The sequence below is a fragment of the Falco biarmicus genome, chromosome 11 (assembly GCF_023638135.1).
Source record: "Falco biarmicus isolate bFalBia1 chromosome 11, bFalBia1.pri, whole genome shotgun sequence".
Classification (NCBI taxonomy): Eukaryota; Metazoa; Chordata; class Aves; order Falconiformes; family Falconidae; genus Falco; species Falco biarmicus.
This window is the reverse complement of record NC_079298.1, coordinates 10,303,790-10,327,716: the sequence shown is the minus strand read 5'-3', so window position 1 is coordinate 10,327,716 and position 23,927 is coordinate 10,303,790. Positions and strand designations below refer to the sequence as shown.

Here is a 23,927-nt window from a genome sequence, read left to right as displayed (position 1 = left end):
TGGCCCCACGCTCGCCAAAGGCACGGCAGCGAGAGGAGGGTGTCCGTGCCGTCGTCGTCGTTCCCCCGCTTTCCATCCTTCTTTCATTAACGTTCAATGGTTTTTTTGGCGGGGGCGGCCGGGCGCCCCCCGGCGCGGCGGTGCGGGGCCAGCTTCGGGTGGGACGGGCAGGGAGACCCGGGGCAGCGGCTTCGCAGCGCTCCCCCGTCCGGCCCCGCGGACACGCTGCTCGGTGCCCGGTTGCCGTTCGGGCCCCGCCCGCCGGTGCCCGTTTGGCATTTTTCCGTGGCCGGGTCCCCCCGCGGGCGGCGGGGCTGCGAGGTGGCGGCTCCCTGCGGGCACGGCGCCCGTCCGGCCCTGGGCGCCGGCTGATCAGCCCACCCCGCCCCGGCGTTTTCCCAGGGGACCCCGCCGGCCCCGAGGTGCGAAGTCGCGGTTTGACATGGCGCCTCCGGCCCCCGGCCTGTACCGGGAGGGTGACGGGTGACGGGACAAATCCCTCGGGAGGAGCGGGCAGAGCAGGTCGGGGTGTGTGTGTGTGTGCCCGCCGCGGGACACCGGGCGGAACGTGGCCCCGGCCGCCATTTCCTCAGCGCCGCGGCCGCCGAGCGCAGGCGCTTCCCCCGCACAGACGGCGGAGCGGGCCCGTCCGTGCGGCAGCAAACTCCGCCCGAGCGGGCCAGGCAGCGCCGCCGGCGGGCGGGAGGCGGAGCGCGGCCGTCCCTGTCCCCGCCGAAGGGACCGGCTGCCTGGGGTGGGGAGGGCGGCAGCCGCTAGCGGAGCCGGCTCCTTGCCCCGCGCCGTCCCGCCCCGCCGCCCCTCACGCCCGGGCGGGTCCCGGCGCAGCCCCTGCCCCGCTCGGGTCGTCGCCGCCGGCTTTCCGCCGCCGTCGGCCACGGCGCGGGAGCCCCGCCTCGCACGCGGCGGCGGCGGGAAGGCCTCGGTGGCTCCCTCGCGCCCGCTGCCGCGCCCGGGGGCACCGCCGGCCCGGTGGCGCGCACAGCAGCCAGCGGCTCTTCCCGCCCTTTTCGGGGCACGTCTGTGCGCGGGAGCGCGGGCCGCGCGTGCTTGGAGGCGCCACGCGGGCTCGGCGGTCCGCCGCGGCGCTGAGGTGATCTTCGGGTCCCTCGGCGGCAGCCGGCGCCGCAGCCGGGTAGCCGGGCATCGGCCCCCGAAGACGGGGGGGGAGAACGAGCCCTAGCCCGCTGTGAAGCACACGCTGGGTCGCGGGGCGCCGGGAGAAGTGCGAGCTGAGGTGCGACGGCCAGCGGGCGGGGTGGCTGCCGGGCGGCGGCCTGAGGGAGCCTGAGGCGGCCCGCGGAGGGCGGGAGCGGTGGGTTGGGAGCGGGCTGGCATCGCGGCGTGAGAGGCAGGGAAGGGGCAGCTTTCCCGTGCAAGCCACACTCTCCCTTTAAGCACATGACATTACCTGAGGGTTACCCAAAAAGCGTGACTTTGTGGGGCCTGGAACAGTGCTATGGCCACAGAGTGGGAAAGCTGAAGTGGGAAGCCTTGGAAATGTTCCCGTTATTATCCTTCGGGTGAAGAGCTACCCTGCTTTCCTGTTCTAGCTCCGGAGGTTTGTGTTGCTTCAGGCAGGACAAACTGGTTGCCAAGAGAACCTCCATCAGGAGGACCCCACCTTTCCTGGTGGTCAGTGCTACAGGAGACGTTCCCTGGAGTTTATCATTGTTAGAGTTTATCACTCATTTTGAGACTAATATTATAGAGACTATATTTAAGTGTATTTCTCTCATGTAATTCCAAGTCTTGGTAATTGTTTCTTTTAAGAACAGGGCCTCTTTTTTTCAGTATTAATAACATCCCCTCCCCCAAATTATTTTCTCTCAAGTTGGGAGGAGCCAACACTTGTCTGCAGTGTTTAAGCAAAGATACATATATAGAGAGAGAGTATATAAAGTCTTCAGCCTTATTGTGTGCTTAATCGTGTGAACCGTACCTACTTTATTAATAATCATTAGTCCTTTTTCCTAGTGGCATATAAATAACCTGAAAATCATTTTTCTGTTTGAGACAGGTGGATTGGCTGTAATTAAATATATCTGTGATTATGGTAACTGAAAGATTTTTTTGAAAAATCCACATTACATTTTGAGGGGAATCAATTCCACTTTCTCTTGGAAGATAAATTCCTTCCTATAAGATCCTCATAAGCAAGTAATTATATTTAAAAAAATCCTTAATTTTGTATAATGTTTTACAATTAATGGGAATAACCATTTCTTGGAAGAAAGAATGCATTAGAAGCTGGAATTTAAAATCAAATGTCAAACCTGAGTTAGTTATTTCTAGAACAACACTTTATTCTTCAGCAGCTTTTTTGACAGTATAATTTCCGTTGCGCTTCTTTCATAGTACTCTGCTTCAGCTGCTCTTCATTTATGAGCTTGATTCTTACCCTGCTGTGACCAGCACCTTTTCACCAACCCAGTAGTGCATAAATGCCATAAAGTTAGTTTAATTGGTCTCCTAAGGATTCAGTCTGCTTATGGGAAATTATTATACTGAGGATGGTATAAAGGCAACATGGTGACTCTTAATGCTACTGCCTTTTGCAGCATAGAGAGCGTGATACGCACATAGTGCGATTGGTTGTGCTGTGCCATTTCTTAAGAGCTGGAGTAGCTGAGTGCATCATACAGTATTTTTTTATTTGACCTCAGTGAAACTTAAAACAGGCATCAAGCAGCCACCAGATTATGGAATCCAGTGGTGTTAATCTAACTTTTTGATGCTTAATTATTTCTGCTAGTAGCAGCATCTTTGTCTCAATAAAAAGTGGAGTTACCAAATCACTGCTTTGATTTGTTTTGGAAAACTATGATAATTTCACAAGGAATTGGTTTGATTCCAGAAGCAGACTATGAGGGCAGCTGGATAAATGCTAATAAAACTAGGAGGGACTTTGTAAAGCAAAATCAAGAATTCTCAAAGGGTTAACTGGTTAGAATGTGTATTCTGTTGAATCTGGCATCTTTTGATTGATAAGAAATAATGGGACCTGCATAGTGATTGCATGATGACAAGAAGGCAAATATGACAGTGAGCATTATCTGAAGGAAAAAATCCACTTGCAAGTGTCTAAAATACAGGGAATGATGAAAGGAGGCTGTAGCTGCCAAAATGCAATTGTCAAAAGAATAAACTGCGTATTTGCTGTGAAAATGCTCATAAAATAAAAGGAATGTTTTGTATCTATGAAGACTTCCCAGTTCAGAATACTTGAATGCTTTTAATACATGTGCATAAAACCACTTTTAATACGGCTAGGGAAGATGGGTAAACTAAAAGTTAAAATGGATTGAACAAACTTTATAATGTAATCTTGAAAACCTGATTTTTTTTTCTTCTTCTGTGTGTTAGAGGATACTGCAACAATCACATATTGTCTTATTCACCTTTGTCTAAACCTTGAAAAAGTAGTAGTATTTTTCAGCAGTGGAATGTTCTCTACAGTTTGCAGGTTATAACTAAGTTCTAAAAAAATACCCTACATTTTTTTAGTTAGATCCACAAAATAATTTATTAAGTTTCTCTGTAGATATGAGTTTATAATTGTCATTAAAAAAAAAAAAGAAGCTTTCTTAATTGCCACCACATTTTGGAAATGCTTGCTTTTCCTTACACAACAAAAGTCCTAATTTATCAAGGCATATAAAACAGGCAAATAGACCTATACAAAATGTAAAATGTTTCTGCATGCACATTAGAATAATTTAAAACCCCCTAAAATGGCTGAAACAGAACAGGAGGTTTCAAATGACAACAAATTACATGTATCATTACATTTAGAAAAGGCAAGATCATGAATAGGATGCTGTAGTTACAAGGTATAAAACGCCTGTGAGTGATAGTAACTCATGCTAGTGGAGACTGTGACAATAGGTTAAATAAAGCATAGAGGCAAATAAAATGATAGAACACACATCTTGAGGTAAATGAAAGCACACTTATATTCACTATTTTACTAAAAAACCCCAAATCACTACAGTAGCATTTATCTGTAAGAAGAAAACTGCATAAAGAGGAAAATAATAAAGGGAAGTTAAGTCTCGGGTGAAAGATGAAGATTGTAATCAAAATTATTTGAAGACACTGTCTTGGTTCCTCAGAGAACATGTATATCTTGCTTAAAAAGACTCCACAAGGCCACCAGAAGTGGCTGAGCCACGTGAGCCAGCACATTAAAGGATGCAACTGAAAGACAGACTGAAATTAGGGGAACAGAAAAGAATACAACTGTGGAAAGTTAACTTGGAAGACACAAAACCAGAACTAAACAACTGATGGACCTCAAGAAACAATTACCGAAGGTGTAAAAGATCATTAAAAATATCAGAAACAGGAAGCCTGCCAGAAAGATAATTGGACTAATATTTTTTTTCAGTGTGTAAAAGGAGTACTTAAAGTAGGGCAATTGCAGGAAAACTAAACATTCACAGCGATGTTTACTACAGGGGAAACATTTTTTATTAAGAAAAAAGGAATGTTACTCAAGAGATTGATAGCAGCTGGAAGCAGTAAGGAACAGTTTTCACAGTGAGAAACGACACCAGGAATATCCCCAAGGATCTGTGTGGGAACTTGTATTGTTCAAGTAACTCATATATTATTTGGAAAAAGATATCGGCAAGGAGGTGATGATATTAATGAATGATACAAACTCATTCAAGATGACTGGATCCAAAGTGAATAGCCATGAACTGTGGAAGTCTGTCACAACACTGAGTTGGAAAAACAGTAAATGAAACTCATTGGTAGTAATTACTAAGTTACAAGCATATTAACCACTAGTTCTGTGAGCACAGGAACGAATGAAGCCTACTTCTATAACCAGCAGTTGAGTGACATTTTAATTGAATTATGTTAAGGCTGCAGTGTGACTTCAGTCTTTATTACACATAAAAGAAGTCACAGAGATAAAGCCCTGACTAAGGAATGAATTCTCTGGTATCTAATGAGACATCAAATCCTGGTGAAACTGTTCTCCTGCAGGTAGGGTACTTGGGCTGCTTCCTTAGGTCTGTAGTGACTAGTAAGAGTGAGAGCTGGAGTGAACCATGCCCTCACTGCACACACTCAAGGTACCTCCTGTCTGGCTTCCTAGTTCTTGAATTCTGGGCTACCACCTTCCACAGAATTTATGGAAACTTCGGACAGCAATACCTTTATACCATTTGTTTAAAAATGAATGTACAATGTAAAGGTAATTACAAGGCATTCAAAAAATATTTTGACGACCACTATCAATGTAATCCCACATAATCAGCACTGCTGTCAGAGGGAGCAGCCCACTCTTCCTCTCATCTTCGGTTACTCACCCCCTGGCATGCTCCACCTTCTGCTTTTTTTGTTGGTGCTGGTGTACATACAGCCACTCAGCAAGCTGGAGCAGTCAGAGAACTACTCCAGGAAAAAAATGGTTAGTTTTTAGCTAGATTAGTTTGCCTGGCCACAGTGCAAGATAGGGGCAGAGGTGGCGCTTCTGGTGGCAGTGCAGATCTGTATCAGTTTAAATAGAGTATAAAACTGCCCGGATCCTGACATGTTTAGTGCTAACTTTGGTATTCCTCCATCTCTGTCATGTCTGAGGAGATGGTTTCAGGTAGCGAACCATGGGTCATGCTGTGTACAATACATGTAATTTCTGCTTGCTTTCAGGACCTGTCCAGAAAAAAACCCCAATTAAGGCTAGCACCATTGCCTTCTCTTTTATACAAGCAGCAGAAGAAAATTTAACTAGGGTGCAGAATCAACAGTCACTCTTTCCTAGGTCGTTTGTCTGAAAGACCAATGGCTGCAACGAACAGTCACTGGAAGGGGCTGGATAGCTCATCCTGGGCAAGTGCCCCATCTCTAGCCCTAAGACTGATGCTCCTGCTTCCACCTTCCCCCTCAACAAGCGTAAAGAATTCTGTATTTTGGCAAACAGCTTTGACAGCGGAGAGCGCACACACATTCAAAGCAGGCGGTACTATGGTGGTGTTGAAGTAGCGTGAAATGTCTCGCATCGGGGCTCATTTCTTCTCAGGCCCATATGACACAATATGGGAAAACTTCAGCGTGAAGTAGAATTCGGTAAAAACTGCAGGGGAGACTCAGGAGAAGCCACCATCACTGCTTCAAAATAAAAATGTATCCTGTGCTTTGTCAAATGTTGGAAGGACGGACTCGGTGCTTACCTTGATGTAAGGTCTCGGTGCTGTGAGCCCTCAGCAGAGGGAGACGCCGGCCAGCAGAGCCTTAGCTCCAGTGAGGCATGGCAAACACAAAACATTGCCATCTTTAGGATTTCCTACTGACTGCCCCAAGGGGGTTCTGCCTGGTAGTGACTCTTTGCATGTGGGTGTTTTGTTTTGCTTTGTTTGGACACCTACTTATGTATTTTCTGCTTGTTGTGGACCCCTTTCTAAGGCACCTTAGTCTTCCTGTGCATTGTTTGGGGGGTCTGGACATGAGGACATGAGTATAATGAAGTGCTTCAGTCCTCCTGTGAATCTAGGGCAGGGTAGTTTTGTTTTTCCCCACATACGGAAGAGTGAAATGATGTAGCTTTTTAGTAGAAATATTACTGTAATTGAAAATTTATTTTAAGTTTCTAATGTCACTGAGTAGGTACAGTTTACGAAAGCCAAAGTCCTTTTCTGCTACATTAAAAAGAATAAACAAAACCCCCAACATAGCTTCATTAGAAACACCCTCAACACCCTCACTGAATTTAAGAGTGCATATGCAGAGAATACAGAGCAAACGCTTGTGTTCTGCATATTCTCTAATAATGATTTCAAACACCAATGTCAATAGGCAGGAAGTTTCTTCAAAAGCCAGAGCGCGCCCCACCTTCACTGTAATGCTCTGAAGGCCAATAATGAAAGCCAACGCATCATACAGGATTCCATTCATTAACAGTAATTCCGAAAGAATTAAAACTAATGCGTTAATCATGTTCATGATAATCCATTAATGTGAAGAACCTGAAGAGAAAAAGGTAGAATGAAGGATATGCTCTGTAGCAACAGCGTTACAGTTTTAGGGTAATATTGAATTATAAAATTAGTCTGTAGACTGACTGTAGAGGATTAACCATGCCAGCAGAGCATCCGAAGTCAATACCATGGTTTAGGAGAGCAGAAAATGATGGCATAGAATATTAACGTTTCTACATAGGGGTTGGTTTGTACTGAGGGTGTAATTTGGAAAGGTGACTCTAGATCGTTGCTTCTTGAAATCAGGCCCAAAGTATTTAAGGACCAAAATCATAAATGTTTTATTTAAAGAGTGATACACTTATGTTGTGGCAGAATGATCGCTGCATACTGATCTTGATGTCTTTGTATCAGACAGCAGTAATGCCACCACTTTGAACACTTCCAGTTAATTATCACTAGAACATTTTGATAAAGACAGTGTATTTTGCAATACGAACAAAATGAGGGAAAAAAATAGTTTAGAAAAAAAAAAAAAGGCCAAACAAACCTTGGGAGCACTGGCTTCAACAAGTTCAACAAATATTCAAGCCACATTTAATAACTTTATAAAACTAGTATCAAAGTAAAGAATATATAGTCAAAATACAGAAATAAAGTTGAGTGAGATAAAACAGCCTGATGAGATCAAACAAAAGTTAAACAGAACAGATTAATATAAACAAGTTAGCTGAAAGGTCGCTTTACTTTGTGTAGCAGTATTTCAGCAATTCCTTTTCTCAACAGCCAGCTTAGAAGGAAGAGCTAATCTGAAAAAAAAAGATATGCATCACTTTAAAATCCTGCTGTATGTGTTAACTGTGATTGTTTGTAGAAACAGCATCACCCCAGTTTGCAACCTACGTTAATTTCTTATTTAATAAACATAGTGGATTTTTTTTGTAAGAAAAGTTCAGAATGAAGTGTCTGCATTCAGCTTTCCATTACACATATCTTTCTGTTGGCTATGAATTCTTTTATTTGTGAACTGCTTACACTTCCAAACCTTTTGTCATAGATACTTCACTTCCAAAAGTGTCTGCTGTAGCACTCGCTAAATTACAAAAGGTAGAATAAGGCTTTCCCAGCTCAGAAATTTGCATTTTTGGTAAAGGTAACAATATATCAGCTTCACTAACCCTAATAATAGGCATACGTTTAATTTTATATCACCATCCTTCCAAAGAAAAAAGAAAGACTAAAAGATGTGTGCAACTGGTTTTTGCTTAGTATAAAATTTTCAAATCAGAACTCATTTTGCTATGATAAACACTATGAATTACATATAAACATAGGTGGAAAACAATATGCCAGGCTTTAAAAAATAACACAAAAGTTTGATTAGCAGATGACAATTCTGTAGCACTACTGTGCACTATCCCGTAAGCCCAGAGATTAAAAAAAAAGAAAAAAGAAAAAAAGTAAAAAAATTTAATCAAACCAGTTTTGATGCAGGTTTGGCATCAAGTGTATGTTATGATCTTAGACTCGGTATGCTTATTCTGTGGTTGAGAAATTTAAAGTACCAGATTTTTTCCACATCAGATAGCAGGTAGCTGGTGCATACAATTCAGACAAGAGAACTAGGATTTCTTTAATTTGAGATGGGATCAGTAATCTATTATTAAAATGTCCAAAGTGTGCAATAATAAGGCAGATTTCTTAATACACCACCTCTTAAGATACTCATTGTTTGATGAAACAAACAAGGTGCTTTAAACCAGCAGAGTAATAGGATACAAACAAGTGCCAGAATGAAGGAAAACTGCTAAAATGGGAACTGCCCTTTCTTTCACAATGAGAAATAAAGAACTTTTGTATCTGGTATTTGAAAGGTTTTTAATGGCTGATATTCAATATCAACCAATTCCTGAAGTCTTGGCAAGATACCAGGTTTCTGGTACTGGCCATTTCTAATGTTATTTAAATATTCACATCATGCAATAAGCAGTTTCACACACTGCAATGTAATGGAAAATACTTCCTAAACTGAATCAGAACTGAGACCCCAAGCAGAACCAGTAAATAAATATCTCGCATATATGTCAAACTATATTCTTCAAACAAAACCTTACATCTTATCAAAGAAGTCAGAAAGTACTAACAAAAATTATATGCTTTCTACTATAATACTGTTAAATTTCCATGGCTGAGAATGTCCTGTTAATTTTTTTCTGCCTTTTTAAATTAGTTGACAAAGTAGAAATTCAAACACAGAAATAAAATGCATATATATGAGAGCACTGGCTCAGTGAGATATCAAATATACAGCATTCTAGTGTCAAAAGTACAGGCAGAAATGTCCAAGATTTCTTGGTGAAAAAGGGGCATTTGAGGAGTAAAAATTCTACTTAACAATCACTCACATTTTAACAGTGCATTAATTATAACAAAAGCTGGATGATAAGTGAGCAACAGAGTCATAATGTTCAGTGTTCATAGCAGAATTTTATCCTCTGCTCATTTAAATGAGGTTGGAAACATATACTCATGTATGTGAAACTTTTAAGTAGCTATCTTTTTTCAGTTTTTCAGGATTCTTGCAAGAGGCAAAGTTGTGACATTGAACTGAGTTGATGATAGTACAAGGTGGTGTTGATAGAAGTCTTCCTTTCAATGCTGTGCCTCTGGCTTGTCAAAGGATGATCAGTCCTACGATCTCGTTTGATCTATTCTTTTGCCTCTAGGAAAAGGGTTTCTTGAGGATACAGTTTTACCTCCAGTAACGATTTATTTGGATCCAGCTGGGTCACCTGTAAAGATACGAACAAGAAGATACGTGTAAACAGACTTTTTTGAATTGTTTATCTTTACAGGGCAGATTTCCACCAGGGAGATTTCAGAGTCCCTCCATCAGTGGTAACTGCAGTTGTGAGTATGAATTCCTAAAATGCAGGTTAAGAATACATATATATTGTATTTTGCATGTTGTTATTATTTTGCAATAACAATAAACAGAGTAATAATAAACAGAATCCACCACACTAATTCCAAGAAGGTCTGGTTTTCTACCATAGACCAGCGTGTGAGTATATTTGTTTTTGTCAAAGTTAAGATCTTTTGGAAGGATTACCAAAACACAAGTTATGATGAAAATAAAACTGTAGTCCCAGTTAAGTATCCTTACATTTCAATCAACTGCTGGTGCAAGCAGCATAGCCAATCCAGCATGATCTCTCCATTGAAAGGGGAAACTTACTCTGCCTTTATTTTCCTACTCCCTTTCTTGCACCAAGTCACACAGGAAAGCACCTCACTTTCATCCACTGTGATACTTATCAGCCACCTCAGCGAACCTAGGCTGGGAGAAAACTGTGCACTTTTGTTTGTTTGGGTTTTTTCTGTCATGCTTGTGAGTTCAACTGGTGAACATGCAAGTCCAGTCAACACCAAATCCAGTGCAAGGTAAGTAGCAAAAGCACTGAGCAGCAAGTACAAGGGAGGAAGCAGAGCCCTCCTCCTTTTATTGGGAGCAAGGTGCTAAATCAGCTCACCATATGGTGAAACTGCGTCACAACCCAACTACTGCAGTGCTTGCTTACTATGCATATATGTGTGTATATCTATCTATCTATCTGTGTGCATTGTAAATGATATATAGCACATAGTACTTATGTAGGCATGTGTGTACGTTTGTATTATAGGATTGCTCCCTGGAATCGAGACTCCTTGTTGGACTTGTAAAGGTATTTAGGCAATCACTTGTGCAGATAGCCATATAGGAGAATTCCAGTGAGAGTTAAATGCCATGCAGTTTGGAAAAGAATGATACAGGCACTGTCTGCATCATTATTGCCAAAACTCTTCAGCGTTTGGCTCTTAGCACCCAACCCTGCAAGGTGGTCAGCATCCTGACCATCCTATCACAGACTTTCACTTAAGGCACATAAGCAATTCTCCATCTATAGTCAGCAGGAAACTTTTGTGCTGAGGATTCTACTTAGAAGCTAGACTGCTGCCTATGGGATAGATCTCTCCTATGACAATTAAAATTTAATTGTAAGTATTACATAATAAAATTATTTATATAGACAAAATAATGATGACAAGGGTCTTAGTGTCCTTCAGACATTCAGGTTTACATGCCAATGCTGTGACATCCTTCAGAGGACTACTGCAAAGTTTCATATAGAAAGATGAACGTTATTTCTTTTAATCTTATAATTTGCTGAACTATTTCACTTCCATTTAAAAATCTATTTTCCCTGGTACTTCTGTTTTATTTTGCTGTGTGAGCACACGAGTTATCAGAAGTTTGCTTGTAAATAATAGGTTATTAGTCTTACACTATAGGTGTAAGTGCAAATGCATACCCAAAAACATCTTTCCAAAGTTAAATCTGTTTTGTCTATGATCACAGCATGCCACTGCTTTCTAAAATTATTTTTTGAAAACACCGTCAAGCACACCAAATACTATGAATTAATAAAAATGCTAATTTATTTTTTCTTAAAAGCATAACTTACTACTCCTGTTACCAATTAACAAAACCAGTATTGCTCCTCTTTCCCCTCCCCCAACTATATCAAACTTAAAATATATTTGTATTTCTATTGTTTTATTGGATAATTACAGAAAATTAATTATTTAAACAGCTATTAAAAGCTTATCACTTCCTGAGCTCATTGAAATCAATGTAATTTTGCCTTTCTGATTGCAACAGAATTAAAAAAAAAAAAAGGGCAGAATTTTAAAAAAACGAAACAAAGAGATGCATTATTTTTATTCCCAAAGCAGGAACGTATTTTCTTAAACTTCATGTACCATGGTGAGCTATTGCTAAATGTCTGAAGAGAAAAATAATTTATAAAAACCAGACTCAATTTTAGATTCCTATTATCTACAGTCCAATTATGCATTCCTGCACAGATGCTGCTTAAATTATTGAAAGGTTATTATCTTAGAAAGCAAACCTGTTATGTAAAAAACAGCCAAAGTAGTGCATTTAAGTTTGTGATTACAGAAGTATGCTAATTAAGTATCTTGTTGCATTTTTTAATGTTTTGGTATTCTGCTACAGTCCATTATTGCAGATAGGCACAGAAAGTGCGGTAAATAGGGGTCTCTGCAATTCACAGCAGAAGAGGTATTGTGCACCTGAGAGAAGCAATCTTCCTTCTTTTCCGTTCAAGCCAGTATCTAATTAGACTTCCCTGTTTTCAAATCCTGCAACCTTTTTTTCTGTAAGAAAAGCTAGGGAAGACAGAGGAAGTCTCTTCTGCATTTGGAAAAAAAAAAAAAAATCTGAAAACCAAGCCTAGGCAATGAACACAATCTTCCAGACTGTAACCATACAGAAACCTATTTTATTCACTTGAGCGTAATTCAAGATACATATCCCAGTCTAAACTCTAAAGTTTGCAAACTTCAAGTACCTTAAATAATAACAACACATTATGTCCCTTCCTCAGTGTTTTTGTACTCAGAAGGTTAGCTACAAGCACTGTGCGGTACCTGCAGTTAAAGGACTGTGCAGCTTTTCACCGTAATTTCAGTGTGCTGCTTAATTCACTGAGGGACAGCAGAGTTTGCAAATGTTTACACCATTACCCAATTAACTAACAATATGGCTCCTACATCTGTCAACAAACAAAGCTGTTGTTGCTTTGTTTTAGCTCCTTGGCATTTTCTGTTCATATGGGTCGCCATTGTACTTAATTATCACACCATAACCCTTCTGCAGCTTCTACTTTGTTATTTGTGGTTTGTAAATATGTTGTTTACTACAAAGAATAGAAGCCTTAGTAGTGAACACATTTCCTACCAAAAGAAATGGTTTCTCTTGTAAATATATGAAATATAAGACCTAAGATGTTTTGTAACTTACAGTATTTTAAAACAGAATTAGAAATCTAAGAGCAATATATAATAGAGATCAAAGGACCCCGGAAGAGCTGTAGCCTGCACAGGTGTGTCCAATGTAGTGTTCTAATGAATTTCATTCACTTAAATTTAGGTGGGTTATTTAATAATGCAAAGTATAAAATGCCTTCATATTTGTATCTGTGTACCTTGTTTCATTACCTTTAGGATAAATTCTGGAGTCCACTTCAGTGCTGACAATCCTTTGCACTGATGTCATTGCATGGCACTCTTCTAAACAGCTTTGCATGTTATATAAGTTACATTGTCCCAAACTCCTATACCTTTATTATTTGAAGATTTCTTCTATGCTGTTAGAAATTACACAGGAAGCCATTTTAAGCATGTGTTTATATAACAAATCTGATTGGATCCTGTTGAATTCCGTGAGATTATGTAGGTACCCGTGTGGTGAAATCAACATATTCTTGATTAAGGTCGCAAAATTCACCAAGGTAAGCACTCAGCATTTGTTAAAGGCCTAAACAAATGCAAAAAGCATAGTGTCTCTCTGTATTTTCAAGTCCTAAAATAACTTTCTACCAGTCATATGCATGCGGTTTGAATCCATTCACGTCATATGGTGATAACAGCTGATAAGGTGAATGTAGTTTTAAAAAATACTTTATGCTTTTGTTAAGGTAAGTACTTTCTATTATAATGACATGTAACTGAAAACTCCTTAAAAAGAGGCTCTAAGTTGTTTCAGGTTTATATAGTGAGGAGGGTGGCAGAGGAAGGAGACAATGTTTAGATGCTAAGAGAGTATAACTCAAGTGACAGTGACATTACTAATACTGAAGCTCTGTAGAATAACACACAGGCGCGCTCAGGGCTGCCCCAAAGCCAAAGCAGTGAGTGCCCTGGGAGTTTTAATCTTCAGGCAAACCACCTTCTATGCAAACTTTTAACACTCCCCTCTCTTCAGGGAAGACTCACTCTAGCAACGTGACCAGAGGGTGGTAACAGAACATTATTTTGACCAGTGTTAGATCTTGCCCTGCAGCTGCAAAATGTTGCAGTTTCACTGAAATAGGTTTTCAGTTGGTAAAACAGGACTTTTCTTCCAACTGTGGATACAATTTTACAGGACCTTATGCTTCAGTGCACTGGAACAAAGACTATATCTTTTAAAAAGCTTTGTCATATAACTGATGTTGGTTTGGTGCGCAGGAAATTTATTGCTTTAATAGGTATTTCTTTAAATTAATTCTGTGGCAGTTATTTCAACTATGCACTAGCTAGTCTGTTTGAAGCCTCTCCGTGGCACTTAGAAGTTTGAATGATTGAAAACTGCACAAAACCAAAAGACAGTAACGATAACCCTTGTATTTCTCTTGTAAGAGTGAAGCAGCTACTTATACTTTATTCTGAATAAATTTTGTGGGTTTTTTAATAACGCAGTAACAAAAATTAATACTAGTTTAAACAAGAATTTTATACATTCTTGTAGCAAAGTCTTTTTCCTTCTAGAGTAATTTTTGTGTTATTTCTGTCTTTGCCTTTGCTGACCTATCTGTCCTAGTACACACTCACATCCTGTACAGCTGTACTTCTACCATTTCAAAGGTGTGGTTCCTTACCCTCCCTAACTCTGCAGGGAAAAGATAAATACAAAAAAAAAAAAAGTCTTAATGCTCAGGAAGGTAATTTAAAAATAAAGAATCGAATACACAATTATTATGACACTTACACAAGCAGTAAATATCACACCCTTCACCTTTCTCTACACCCTAGGACAAGGATCTGATTCCCAAGTAGCCAGCCTCTATACCACTTACACACGCATGAATACATTTAATGAATCCAACGGACAAAGAGTTCTTTTACTCTCTTTCCTAATCCTCCTAAACTATAAATGCAATAGAAATCACTTAAAGGCACACCTGGTAAAGTACCAGATCTGTTTAAAAAACTATATTTTCAGAATGACACACAAACAAATACAGCGAATCCTTTCTACCTATTGAAATATCTGGGTTACACAGATAATACGCTCAACTAGTGCAACAAACAAAAGTAGCGTTACCTTATAGAAATATATGCAATTAGATCTGGTTTAGTTGAATAAACTTGGGAGACAATTTACATCTGAATTGAAGACAGCCATCACAAACAAGGAAAAATATGTCATAGTAAAAGACTTTAGTCTCTGTCTAAGTACAAAACTTTAATCCAGATATGTCACACTCTTATCTTCTCCGAAGAGATTTTCTCAAAACCACATTTTAGATTAAGCATATGTAAAAATACATTTACTAAGCAAAGTAACAGATGTTGATAAAACAGAAAATTGTGACACTCTATCCTCTACTTTGAGCATTCTTTCCACTCTCTTGGAAAAGCTGTGCAGCTCTGAGATAGCTGAGATGCCGCCACTGTTTGCATAGTGTAAATTTTCATTGCCTTAACATAATTTATATTAGAAAAGAATCTGCTGCGTAGATTTTAATGACTGAAGGCTTATAAACCTGACTTGCATTACTTGACTTCTTAGACAGTAAATTAAGATAGCAACTGTGTTCTCTGTTAAAATCCTAAGCATAATGACAGGGCAATGTAAATAATAAGGATAAGCCAAACCCCAGTGTTGCTGTATTTGTACAGTGATGCCTGGACTATTGGGTGCTTTTTAAAAGTTCAACATTACGAATTCACAATTCTACATTAAAATTTGATTTTTTAAATGGGAAAAATACCTCATGTTTGTAGAACAGAGCTTAAAAAGCCCCCAACAAACACTAATCATTCTTGCACCAAAAGTAAACAAAGCCCTGATGTTAATGTTGTTTAAAAAAAAAGAAAAAAAAAAAAGATTTTTACCCAAATCCTATGACTTTTTACCACTGCGTAGTAAAAGAAATATATTAACTATCTACCTTCCAATAAAAGACATTAAGAACTGGTTTGTGCAGCAGTTCCACCTGGGTAGCTCTGAGATACTTCTGTGCTTCTTTTTAGCCCAAGATCAGAAATTTTGTTGAGTGATCAGTATTTCCCCCAAACACAGCCAAAATACATCCAGTTACTAACATCACCGAGTATCTGTTTTGTATTTATTTTTAAGAATCACTCTTACTAAAAACATCACTACAAAAAGGCCGCACCTTCATCTAGCCTTTCAACAGCTCATTTTCAATGACAAAATAACAAATACATCTTTTCGTTCTGGCAGGAGAAGTGAAAACACAAAAGTATTTCAGTTAAGTAAATTCTCTTTCAGTAATGTGACTTTTGTTGATGTGGTATTGATGGCGTTAAAGTATTATGCCAGTTGCCTTGTATGTTGAGAGCAAGAAGTCGCAGGTGCTGTCACTCAGAGGAGTTACCTGCAGGTACTGAACAAGACAGTGCTGGTCCCCACAGTGCCAACAGCTCCGACGCTGGAGGACTTCAGATTGTGAGGGAAGAGGAAGGTGCTGTAAAGCTCTCTTCAGATTTTCTTCTTTCCTCCTTTCCTTCTTTCTGGTTTGAAATCTTTGATCTATTTAGGAATTCTTTATGCGGTTTCTTGGAAAAAGAGAAGCTGACAGAAAACCCTGGAACAGGTCTTTTCCTGACAAGGGACCTGCGGGTGGAAGAGCTCCATCACCTGCTCCTTCCCACTATTTACTTTTACTTTTCTTGCTGAGTAGAGAAAAGCTTTAAGTACTGGCATTTACAGATGAGAGCAGTTGCATGTTAAGCATCCTTTCTGCTGTGCCAAGGAGCAAACCAGTCTGTTACTTGTGGGCACCACTGCCAGTGTGCTTACATTGAGCTAACAATTATTCATGTATTTAATTAAAGATGTACTAGCTACAAAGAAGGAAGATCATGTCCCCAGAAATACCATAGCTTTCACTGAAAGGAAACCAACAGCTACATCTTCTGGAAGTCTGAAAACATACAAATACATTTAGTGCTCCAAATGAACTGCAAGAACTTTGCTTAGCATACATCCCAAAGGGGAACGGATGTGAACACAGTCACTCACAGGAGAATGACCCAGGATTTGATATTCATGTGCACTTAATTATAACTGCATGGAAAAACAATCCAAAAGGATTTTTATCACTAGTTCAAAGGATTAAGATGTTCAGATAGCACAATGATATCTACAGTATCTACACAATGATATCTACACATAACATTGTGATTGGTAGATAGGTAAATAGAATAAAAAGCGCTCCTAAGACTGCTTTGGTGATTTAGTCTGATGTATTACTTATGCAATTACCAAAGCAGCAGGAGATCATTAAATTTTCTGGTAACCAGACACAGCATTCTTAGTATCATACTATTACAAAGGCTCTTTATTGGTATTTTATCATTACATTTTCTTCCTATAAGGGGAGGAAAGCCCACGAAACAGACATTAAGCATGAATTCCAGGGAAAAAGTACAAAACGTCAGGCCCAGTTTTATGCTGGATAACGTCATACGCAACAGCAAAGCTCTGCACCTTAACAAAGGCATCTTCCTGTGAACAATAACATGCCTCCCCTGAAATAAATGTTTTGTAAAATGGGGCAGTGCTGAATAAAAGAGCACTTTTGGTCCAAGGGATGTGCTTGGGTGGAATATATAATCACATGGTTGGCATTAGTCATTGGGTTAACTAATGAGGATGACTCAACTGAAAATTCACATACCGCATTGAGTATTCAGCGTTGTGGTGAACGCTTGCTTACTTTAGCAAGTCTTAAGTAAACCAGCTCATCTGAAATGCACAGCTATTTCCTGAAATTGGTTGCACATTGCCCATATTCAAATAGTTGTTGTAAGAGATCAAAAACTATATTGACCTACAGAATGTAATTCTATTTCTTTTTAGAATAAGCTTACACCTACGAGATGAGGAAGACATTCCTTCCGTCTCCTTTTAGTGACCTGATACATGAAAGGCTTTAATCTTTCTCTTTCAATAGCACAGTTACTTACGCAAGACACCAGGTCCGAAAAGCCAGATCAAGTCTGTTTTCTTGGAAGAAAACATTATGAAAAATCTTTCTGTAATGCTTCCAGAATTTTTGACTACCTATATGGAAATTTTATTTCCACAAAAGTAAACATCACATTTCAAGAAGCAAAATCTACTCAATATTCTCTAAAAGTACTGCTGTTGACTTCAGTAAGGCAAGAATATCATCACCTCCCTTTGTAGCTGCTGACCGCAAGACTGCAATACTATTCTTTGTGAGCAAACTTGTTAAAAGCAATAAAATCTAGGGGCTGCAAATGCTTCAGCATTCTGGCTGCAACGATATATGGTCCATTTCTCTTACACTCAAGGTTAATCAGTCCAATTGTTCTACTGTTAAACGTCATCGGGAAGAACGATCAGAAATTATGCTGCCAAAAGAGGCGTGGGAAGATGCTAGTCTGGTATGGCCAGATTGCTTAGGCAACTTCTCAGCCTCTTAACTAAACTAAATTCAACTGCTTGGATAAATAAAATAACAACATATCCCAAAAGAGAGGAAAGACAAGGGCAGGTAGTATCGACTTAAGGAGAGTTGTAAATGAGAAGAGGAGGGAGGTCTACCTTTGTAGGTAGCTGTGGCCTTGTGTAAGCTAGATCAGAGCTGAAAAATATATGCCACCATCAGATCTACGTTGACCTGAAAAATTTTAAATTATGTGAATTAAAACAGATGAGTACTCCTTTACGTAGTAGGAAATACAAATATCAGTAACTGAAATTACTGGAAAAATTACATGGACCACATGTTAAATTTTCCCTGAACTTACAAAAATATTCTCAAATCTTTTTGAACATATCAGAAAAGTATTTCATTCATCTGAAATCCCCCTTTGCCATAAGACAGTTATTCAAGCTACCTTCCTGATTTATGTGAAGTTACTAAAAGCGCTATTGGGTATAAATAATCATGACATTGCATGAATCTTTTCTGATGAAAACACCTTTCTTCCATCTTTCTATCAAGGTGATGATTAGGGAAAGGATGTTAAAAGCCAGAGAAAAGGTCCTGGACATATAACTCTTTCATTAACTATTTAAAGAGTTTAAACACCACCTAATGAGTTTAGAAGTAGGTTATTTGAAGGAAGTAGTTTGCACTGGGTGAAACGCACAATAACCCTTACAAAGGATGGCTTCTAGTGCTGATACACAAAACTGCCAAACTATCTGGCATAGCAGTACAGGGATCATGCTCAAACATTACCCTTCCGAGAACAGAGGGTAACAACACTCAGTTACCTGCTGAGTGCTGCAGCTAAACTTACTATTCTGTGGAGTTATTTTCACCAAATAGGTGTCACCAAATTTCACCAAATGGGTGTCAAAGATTACCCCTGCCAGAGCACAGGAATGAATGCTTACATTTGGGTTTGGAGGAATCTCTCACTGTATACTCCCATATAATATTAAGAATTGTCTGCCCCTAAATTTACTGAAATCCTGATCATACCTAATTTAAATTGACATGCAGTTTGAGTTAAATTTATTTTCTGCCCTTTCAAGGGAGACAGATTTTTGTTTCTGTTTATTTAAACTGCTGTTGAAATTGGTTAATTAAAAGGATTTAAAAAATCTTCATACTCTAAACAGAGCAAACCGGTTCTGAATTATTAAGCAACATTTTAGATGCATTTAAATAACCTTAAGTGACTTAACTGCCACCTGATCCTAAGCTGTGGCTCAGAAAAATAAAATGTAAAATACTGTAGAAGTCTTGGCTTACCAGGGCTTCCAGATACAGTAAATAAAGAGCTTAAGTCTCTAATGCTGTGTCTGCAAAAGGCACACTCTCAAATACATAACTAATGCTCCACCTTATGGAGAACCGAGCAGAAGAAATTACAGGTTGGAAGTTTGATTTTTTCACAAGAAGTTAATAAATTCAGTCTTTCAAAAATAGTCTGTCAAAGGAGAAAGCATAACAGGACCTCCCTTCCCGAGAGATGCCATAAACCATTCACAAACGTATCATTAAACCTAGCAGGGTGGCTGAAGCCCAGTTTGGGTAAATCTGTTCTGCACGTTCCACCGACAGTTGCAGCTAGACCTGGTACACTTCAGCCTCCTGCCTGCGGTGTGGTGAAATGCCCGCTCCGTGAGATGTTAAAGGGTTTGAGGAAGACTTCAGCAGATCTCAGCCACAGAAGGGAGTGAGGAACTGAACATCTGGGAAGTCTCCAGGGTACTGGGAGAAGGTGGATCTTGCAGCTGGCAGATCGACAGGACTACCGACATGAGTGTTGGGAAGGCTTTTAAGAGAAAGGGACTTAGAAGAAATGCTGAGTGAGGAGGTTGACTAAGCATGCTCATATGCTTAGGGCAAGCTTTTTTTTGTTATAGTTAAATGCATTTTGAAGATTAGAGCAGTTCTTGGAAGAAAGGCATCTAGAATTTGAAAATCAGCACTTACATTTAAATAGCGCACACATTTGCTTCCATAAAGCCTTTGCAGGTGCACTTAAGAATAACGCGAAGAACTTACAATACAGCTTTTTGCTCCAAAAGATGTGCGTGCCCAGTATTTTTGGTCAGAGGTACAGGTTACCTGCTGGCCCGGGTTCACCCACATGACACACGCCTGCTGGTACGGTATGCGGTGCTGCCTTCGTTAAGGTACTGAGAGAGGCAGTGGGTAACAGCTCATTTCATCACCCGTAGAAAGAACAACACAGTTGGGGACAAAGACCCAGTAACAAGTCACTGCCTGTGCTTAACTGCTTTGGAATGTCACTGCTGCTTTAAAATCTACAAGTAGTGTCTGGAAAAGGTTAATCTGTGTATTTACTCATGTATAGAAGTTTGTATTTACAATAGGGTTATGATACCAACTTTTAGTTAGCTAAGGATAGCTGTGTAAGCAAGTGGAACACAGAACTAAGAACTAATGAATTTTTATTTACCAAAGAAGTAAAAATACTTCAAAACCACTGTATCAAAACTGATGGCTTTGAAAAGCAGGTAAAAATGCTCTAACAAGTTTTATTATGAGAGAATGCTGATTTGCTAGAAGATAATCCCCTTGTTTTGATAAGACAGAAACACTTTTGGGGGTATGTATCTTACCATAACACAAATTAGGATAGAAGAAAAAAATATTACCTTGAGAACATGTTTTAATCTTACCACAGCAAAAACTCCAGCAAAGTAATTCTGATACTTTCAACCATTTTTTCAAAAATGGTATGTATAGTTTAAATACAGACATTCTAAATGCTATTGTTTTCTGGAGCACAAGCATCCCCAGCACTCTGTTCTTGTTGCACAGCTTTCAATGGGTGTTTGTGATATGTATCACATAGCAGAAGGGTCTTGACAACTTACAGTGTATTTTTAAGAGGCTATATACCACAAAGCCTAAGGCAATGAGTACTTTTACTGTATTTCCAAGGTATCCATAAATTACTTTTTTTTTTTTTTTTTTTGAGACGGTCTGTGGAGTTGCACACTACCAACTTTCCAAACCTGGGGAACATGGCAGATGTCATTTATAGTTCTCAGTTGTTAGCAAACCCCTGGGGGTTATTTTTTGACTGTTGTAGCTCTGGTGGTCACAATGGCAACCGGATTCATACATGGCCACTAAGTCAATTGACATGAATCATTTATGTCATATATGGCATTACTAGGTTGGAGAAGATAGAAAAAAAGATTACATGGTCTTTGCTTCCCACACAGCAGACCAACGGCTCCACACCCTGCCACTAAATTCTCCTTTCTTTGCCTCAGTATTTTTTCCCCCGAGAGTTTCACAAACATACTGAAATGGCAGCCTGTTCTAATTTACTGGTCTTTTTCCTCTTCTACTCCATTTTTAATTTGCTCTTATGTGAGTCTGATCAATTTTTGAGTTTGTTAGAGAGGACTAAAATTAACAGTGATGATGATGTGATTAAGTACAGAAACAGCCAGTCTAAAGTGAAAAACAAATGTAAAAATTTAGAGTAATATATCTGTAGTGTTTTTTACATTGAACATGTACTAAGACATACCTACAGGTAGGGAGGTATGACTTGCAGAACATTTTAAATACACAAAAACACTGTTTAGACTGTAGAAGACTGTTCTTCTGTCAAGTAAACTGAAGGATCAGTAATCCTGGAAACACAGATGACTTCTAGTCTTTGGTTCCACTGGAAATGATATTACATGCTTAAGGAGTAAAGTTAATCAGTGCTTAATGAGATTCCTTAAATGCTTTTCAATCTGACTTGGGATTCTCAGTATAAGAGGAGATGGAAGAACAGCTGCAAGGACTACAATCCTGTTCACAGAGTTATGCCAGAAATTAGTCAGAAGTCACATCCACTTGCAAGGTTGTATGCTTGCTAAGGACATTATTCTACTCCCCTTCGGAGTACTTGTGACCCTTTGGAGTACTTACAAATAAGATGATAACGCAAGAGATACCTGTTACCATACTGGAAAACAGTACCATAAACACACTAATCAGAGACTTATTCCTAGTCAACTTCCTGCAGGGGCAGTGATGGGAAACAAAATGGAAAAGCAACCCAAGTTACTGAGCTCCTTAGATGAAAAATGGCTTAACTGGTCACCTGGGGATGCCCCCAGCAAATGAAACTCCCGGCTGATCCAGAGCTGCCCCCGTGTCTTTGCAGCAGTGAGACAGTATGGCCAAAAAACTCCTGAACTTCACCCATCACTGCTTGGCTTTGTTCTGTCATCTCTGTAGTGTGTTACCTTTGCCTTTTGTACAGGGCCCCATGTAATCACTGCACAGTTGGACTCGTTGACTTTTACCTTTGTGGTAACAATGGCTAAATAAGAAATTAAAGTTAATTTGTAACAGAGCAGAAAACATACAGGTATATTTTCAAAGAAGCTTAGTAATCAGCATGCAAATATCTGTTGATAAATCAACAGAATTTAATTGGATTTTGTAAGTAGTATTGATTTTGAAAATCGGTCACAGCAGGTACGTAATTAGAATTTTGAGTTAGGAGACATAAATGATTATTTACTGGTATTATGTAACAGGTGGATGAATAATTTATTAGAATGCCCTGATTACCTCATAACTGTATACTTTCTGACACTTAGCCTTCCTTGTTTATAACATTAAATCTATCAAAATGGCAAAACCAGAAAACTCCAAAGTACCAGCCCGTAACAGACCTAAACAGCGTACTAACAGCCATGTGGCTTCCTTCAAAACAGGACCTGAGCAATGCTGGCTCAGCGTTTCTGTAGTTTTCACTGAATATGGTCCACAACTTGTTTCAGAAATGGAAGATTTTTTACAATGTCACTGAAAACACACAAGAGTAAGAAGTAGTGGTATTTATTATTGAAAGGTACATTTACTCACATCTCTCCTTGGAAAGGTGCCCAGCAGCTTGTACTCCTCCCAAGGATATCCCTTGGAAGCCACAAAATCAAAGACAACCTGCAGCTTGCTGCTGGCCAGGAAACGTCGCTCAAAGAATTCTCCGCTGGGTGTCCGAATACGCAGTTTACTGACAGACTCTGTGCTCTCCTCTTTTGGTTCAGGAGGCAAAGATTGCTCAAGAGAAAGCCTGATAGCCTGAAGAAGGAAAAATAACTATTTAGGTTGCAATGCTAGCACAGACGACGACAGAAAGCTTTTCTTTTTTTTTCTTCTAGAACTTCAAGGTGTGCCACAGTACTCCACAGCCATAGCTGTGCTTTATATCTCAATGACAAAATCATTTTTATTCATTCCTTAATAACAGCCCACCAGACAACTAATTAAAATAAATCCTTCTTTATAACACATATTATTAGGTCTACAGTTAATGCACGATGGGGAAAGTAATTTAATCATTTGGCAGAAAGCCTTGGAAAAAATTTGAATGAGAGAATAATTGTCAAGTGGCCAATTGCTTCCTTAAAGGGTATAAATTAAAAGACAGTAAAAATATTTCTTTAAATGCATTTATCAAATTGCCTGCCTCTTGCACAGAGTAATTGACCATTTGCAGCAAAGACAAGACCCTTAGTGGCAGTTCAGAGTAAAAAGAAATATATGTGGGAGATTTACTGTAACAAACCAGAATGCTGTTAAAAGATCTAGTTAAAAATATCACGAAGGTACATTAGATACACAGAGTACATATAAAAGTAGGAATGGT

The 23,927-nt window shown here is 39.6% G+C and overlaps 1 protein-coding gene across 1 annotated transcript in view; it reads right to left on the bottom strand.

Annotated features, from left to right (window-relative positions):
• Window positions 1-6,589: 6,589 nt before the first annotated feature.
• The window catches only part of FAF1 (Fas associated factor 1), a 171,702-nt gene continuing 154,364 nt past the window's right edge, over window positions 6,590-23,927 (bottom strand). Inside the window, exons 18-19 of the mRNA XM_056356715.1 lie at window positions 23,144-23,359; window positions 6,590-9,739 (exon numbers count right to left, since the gene is read on the bottom strand). Of these exons, the coding sequence (XP_056212690.1) occupies window positions 9,656-9,739; window positions 23,144-23,359 (300 nt within the window). The 3' untranslated portion in view covers window positions 6,590-9,655. The remainder of the gene's footprint in view (window positions 9,740-23,143; window positions 23,360-23,927) is intronic.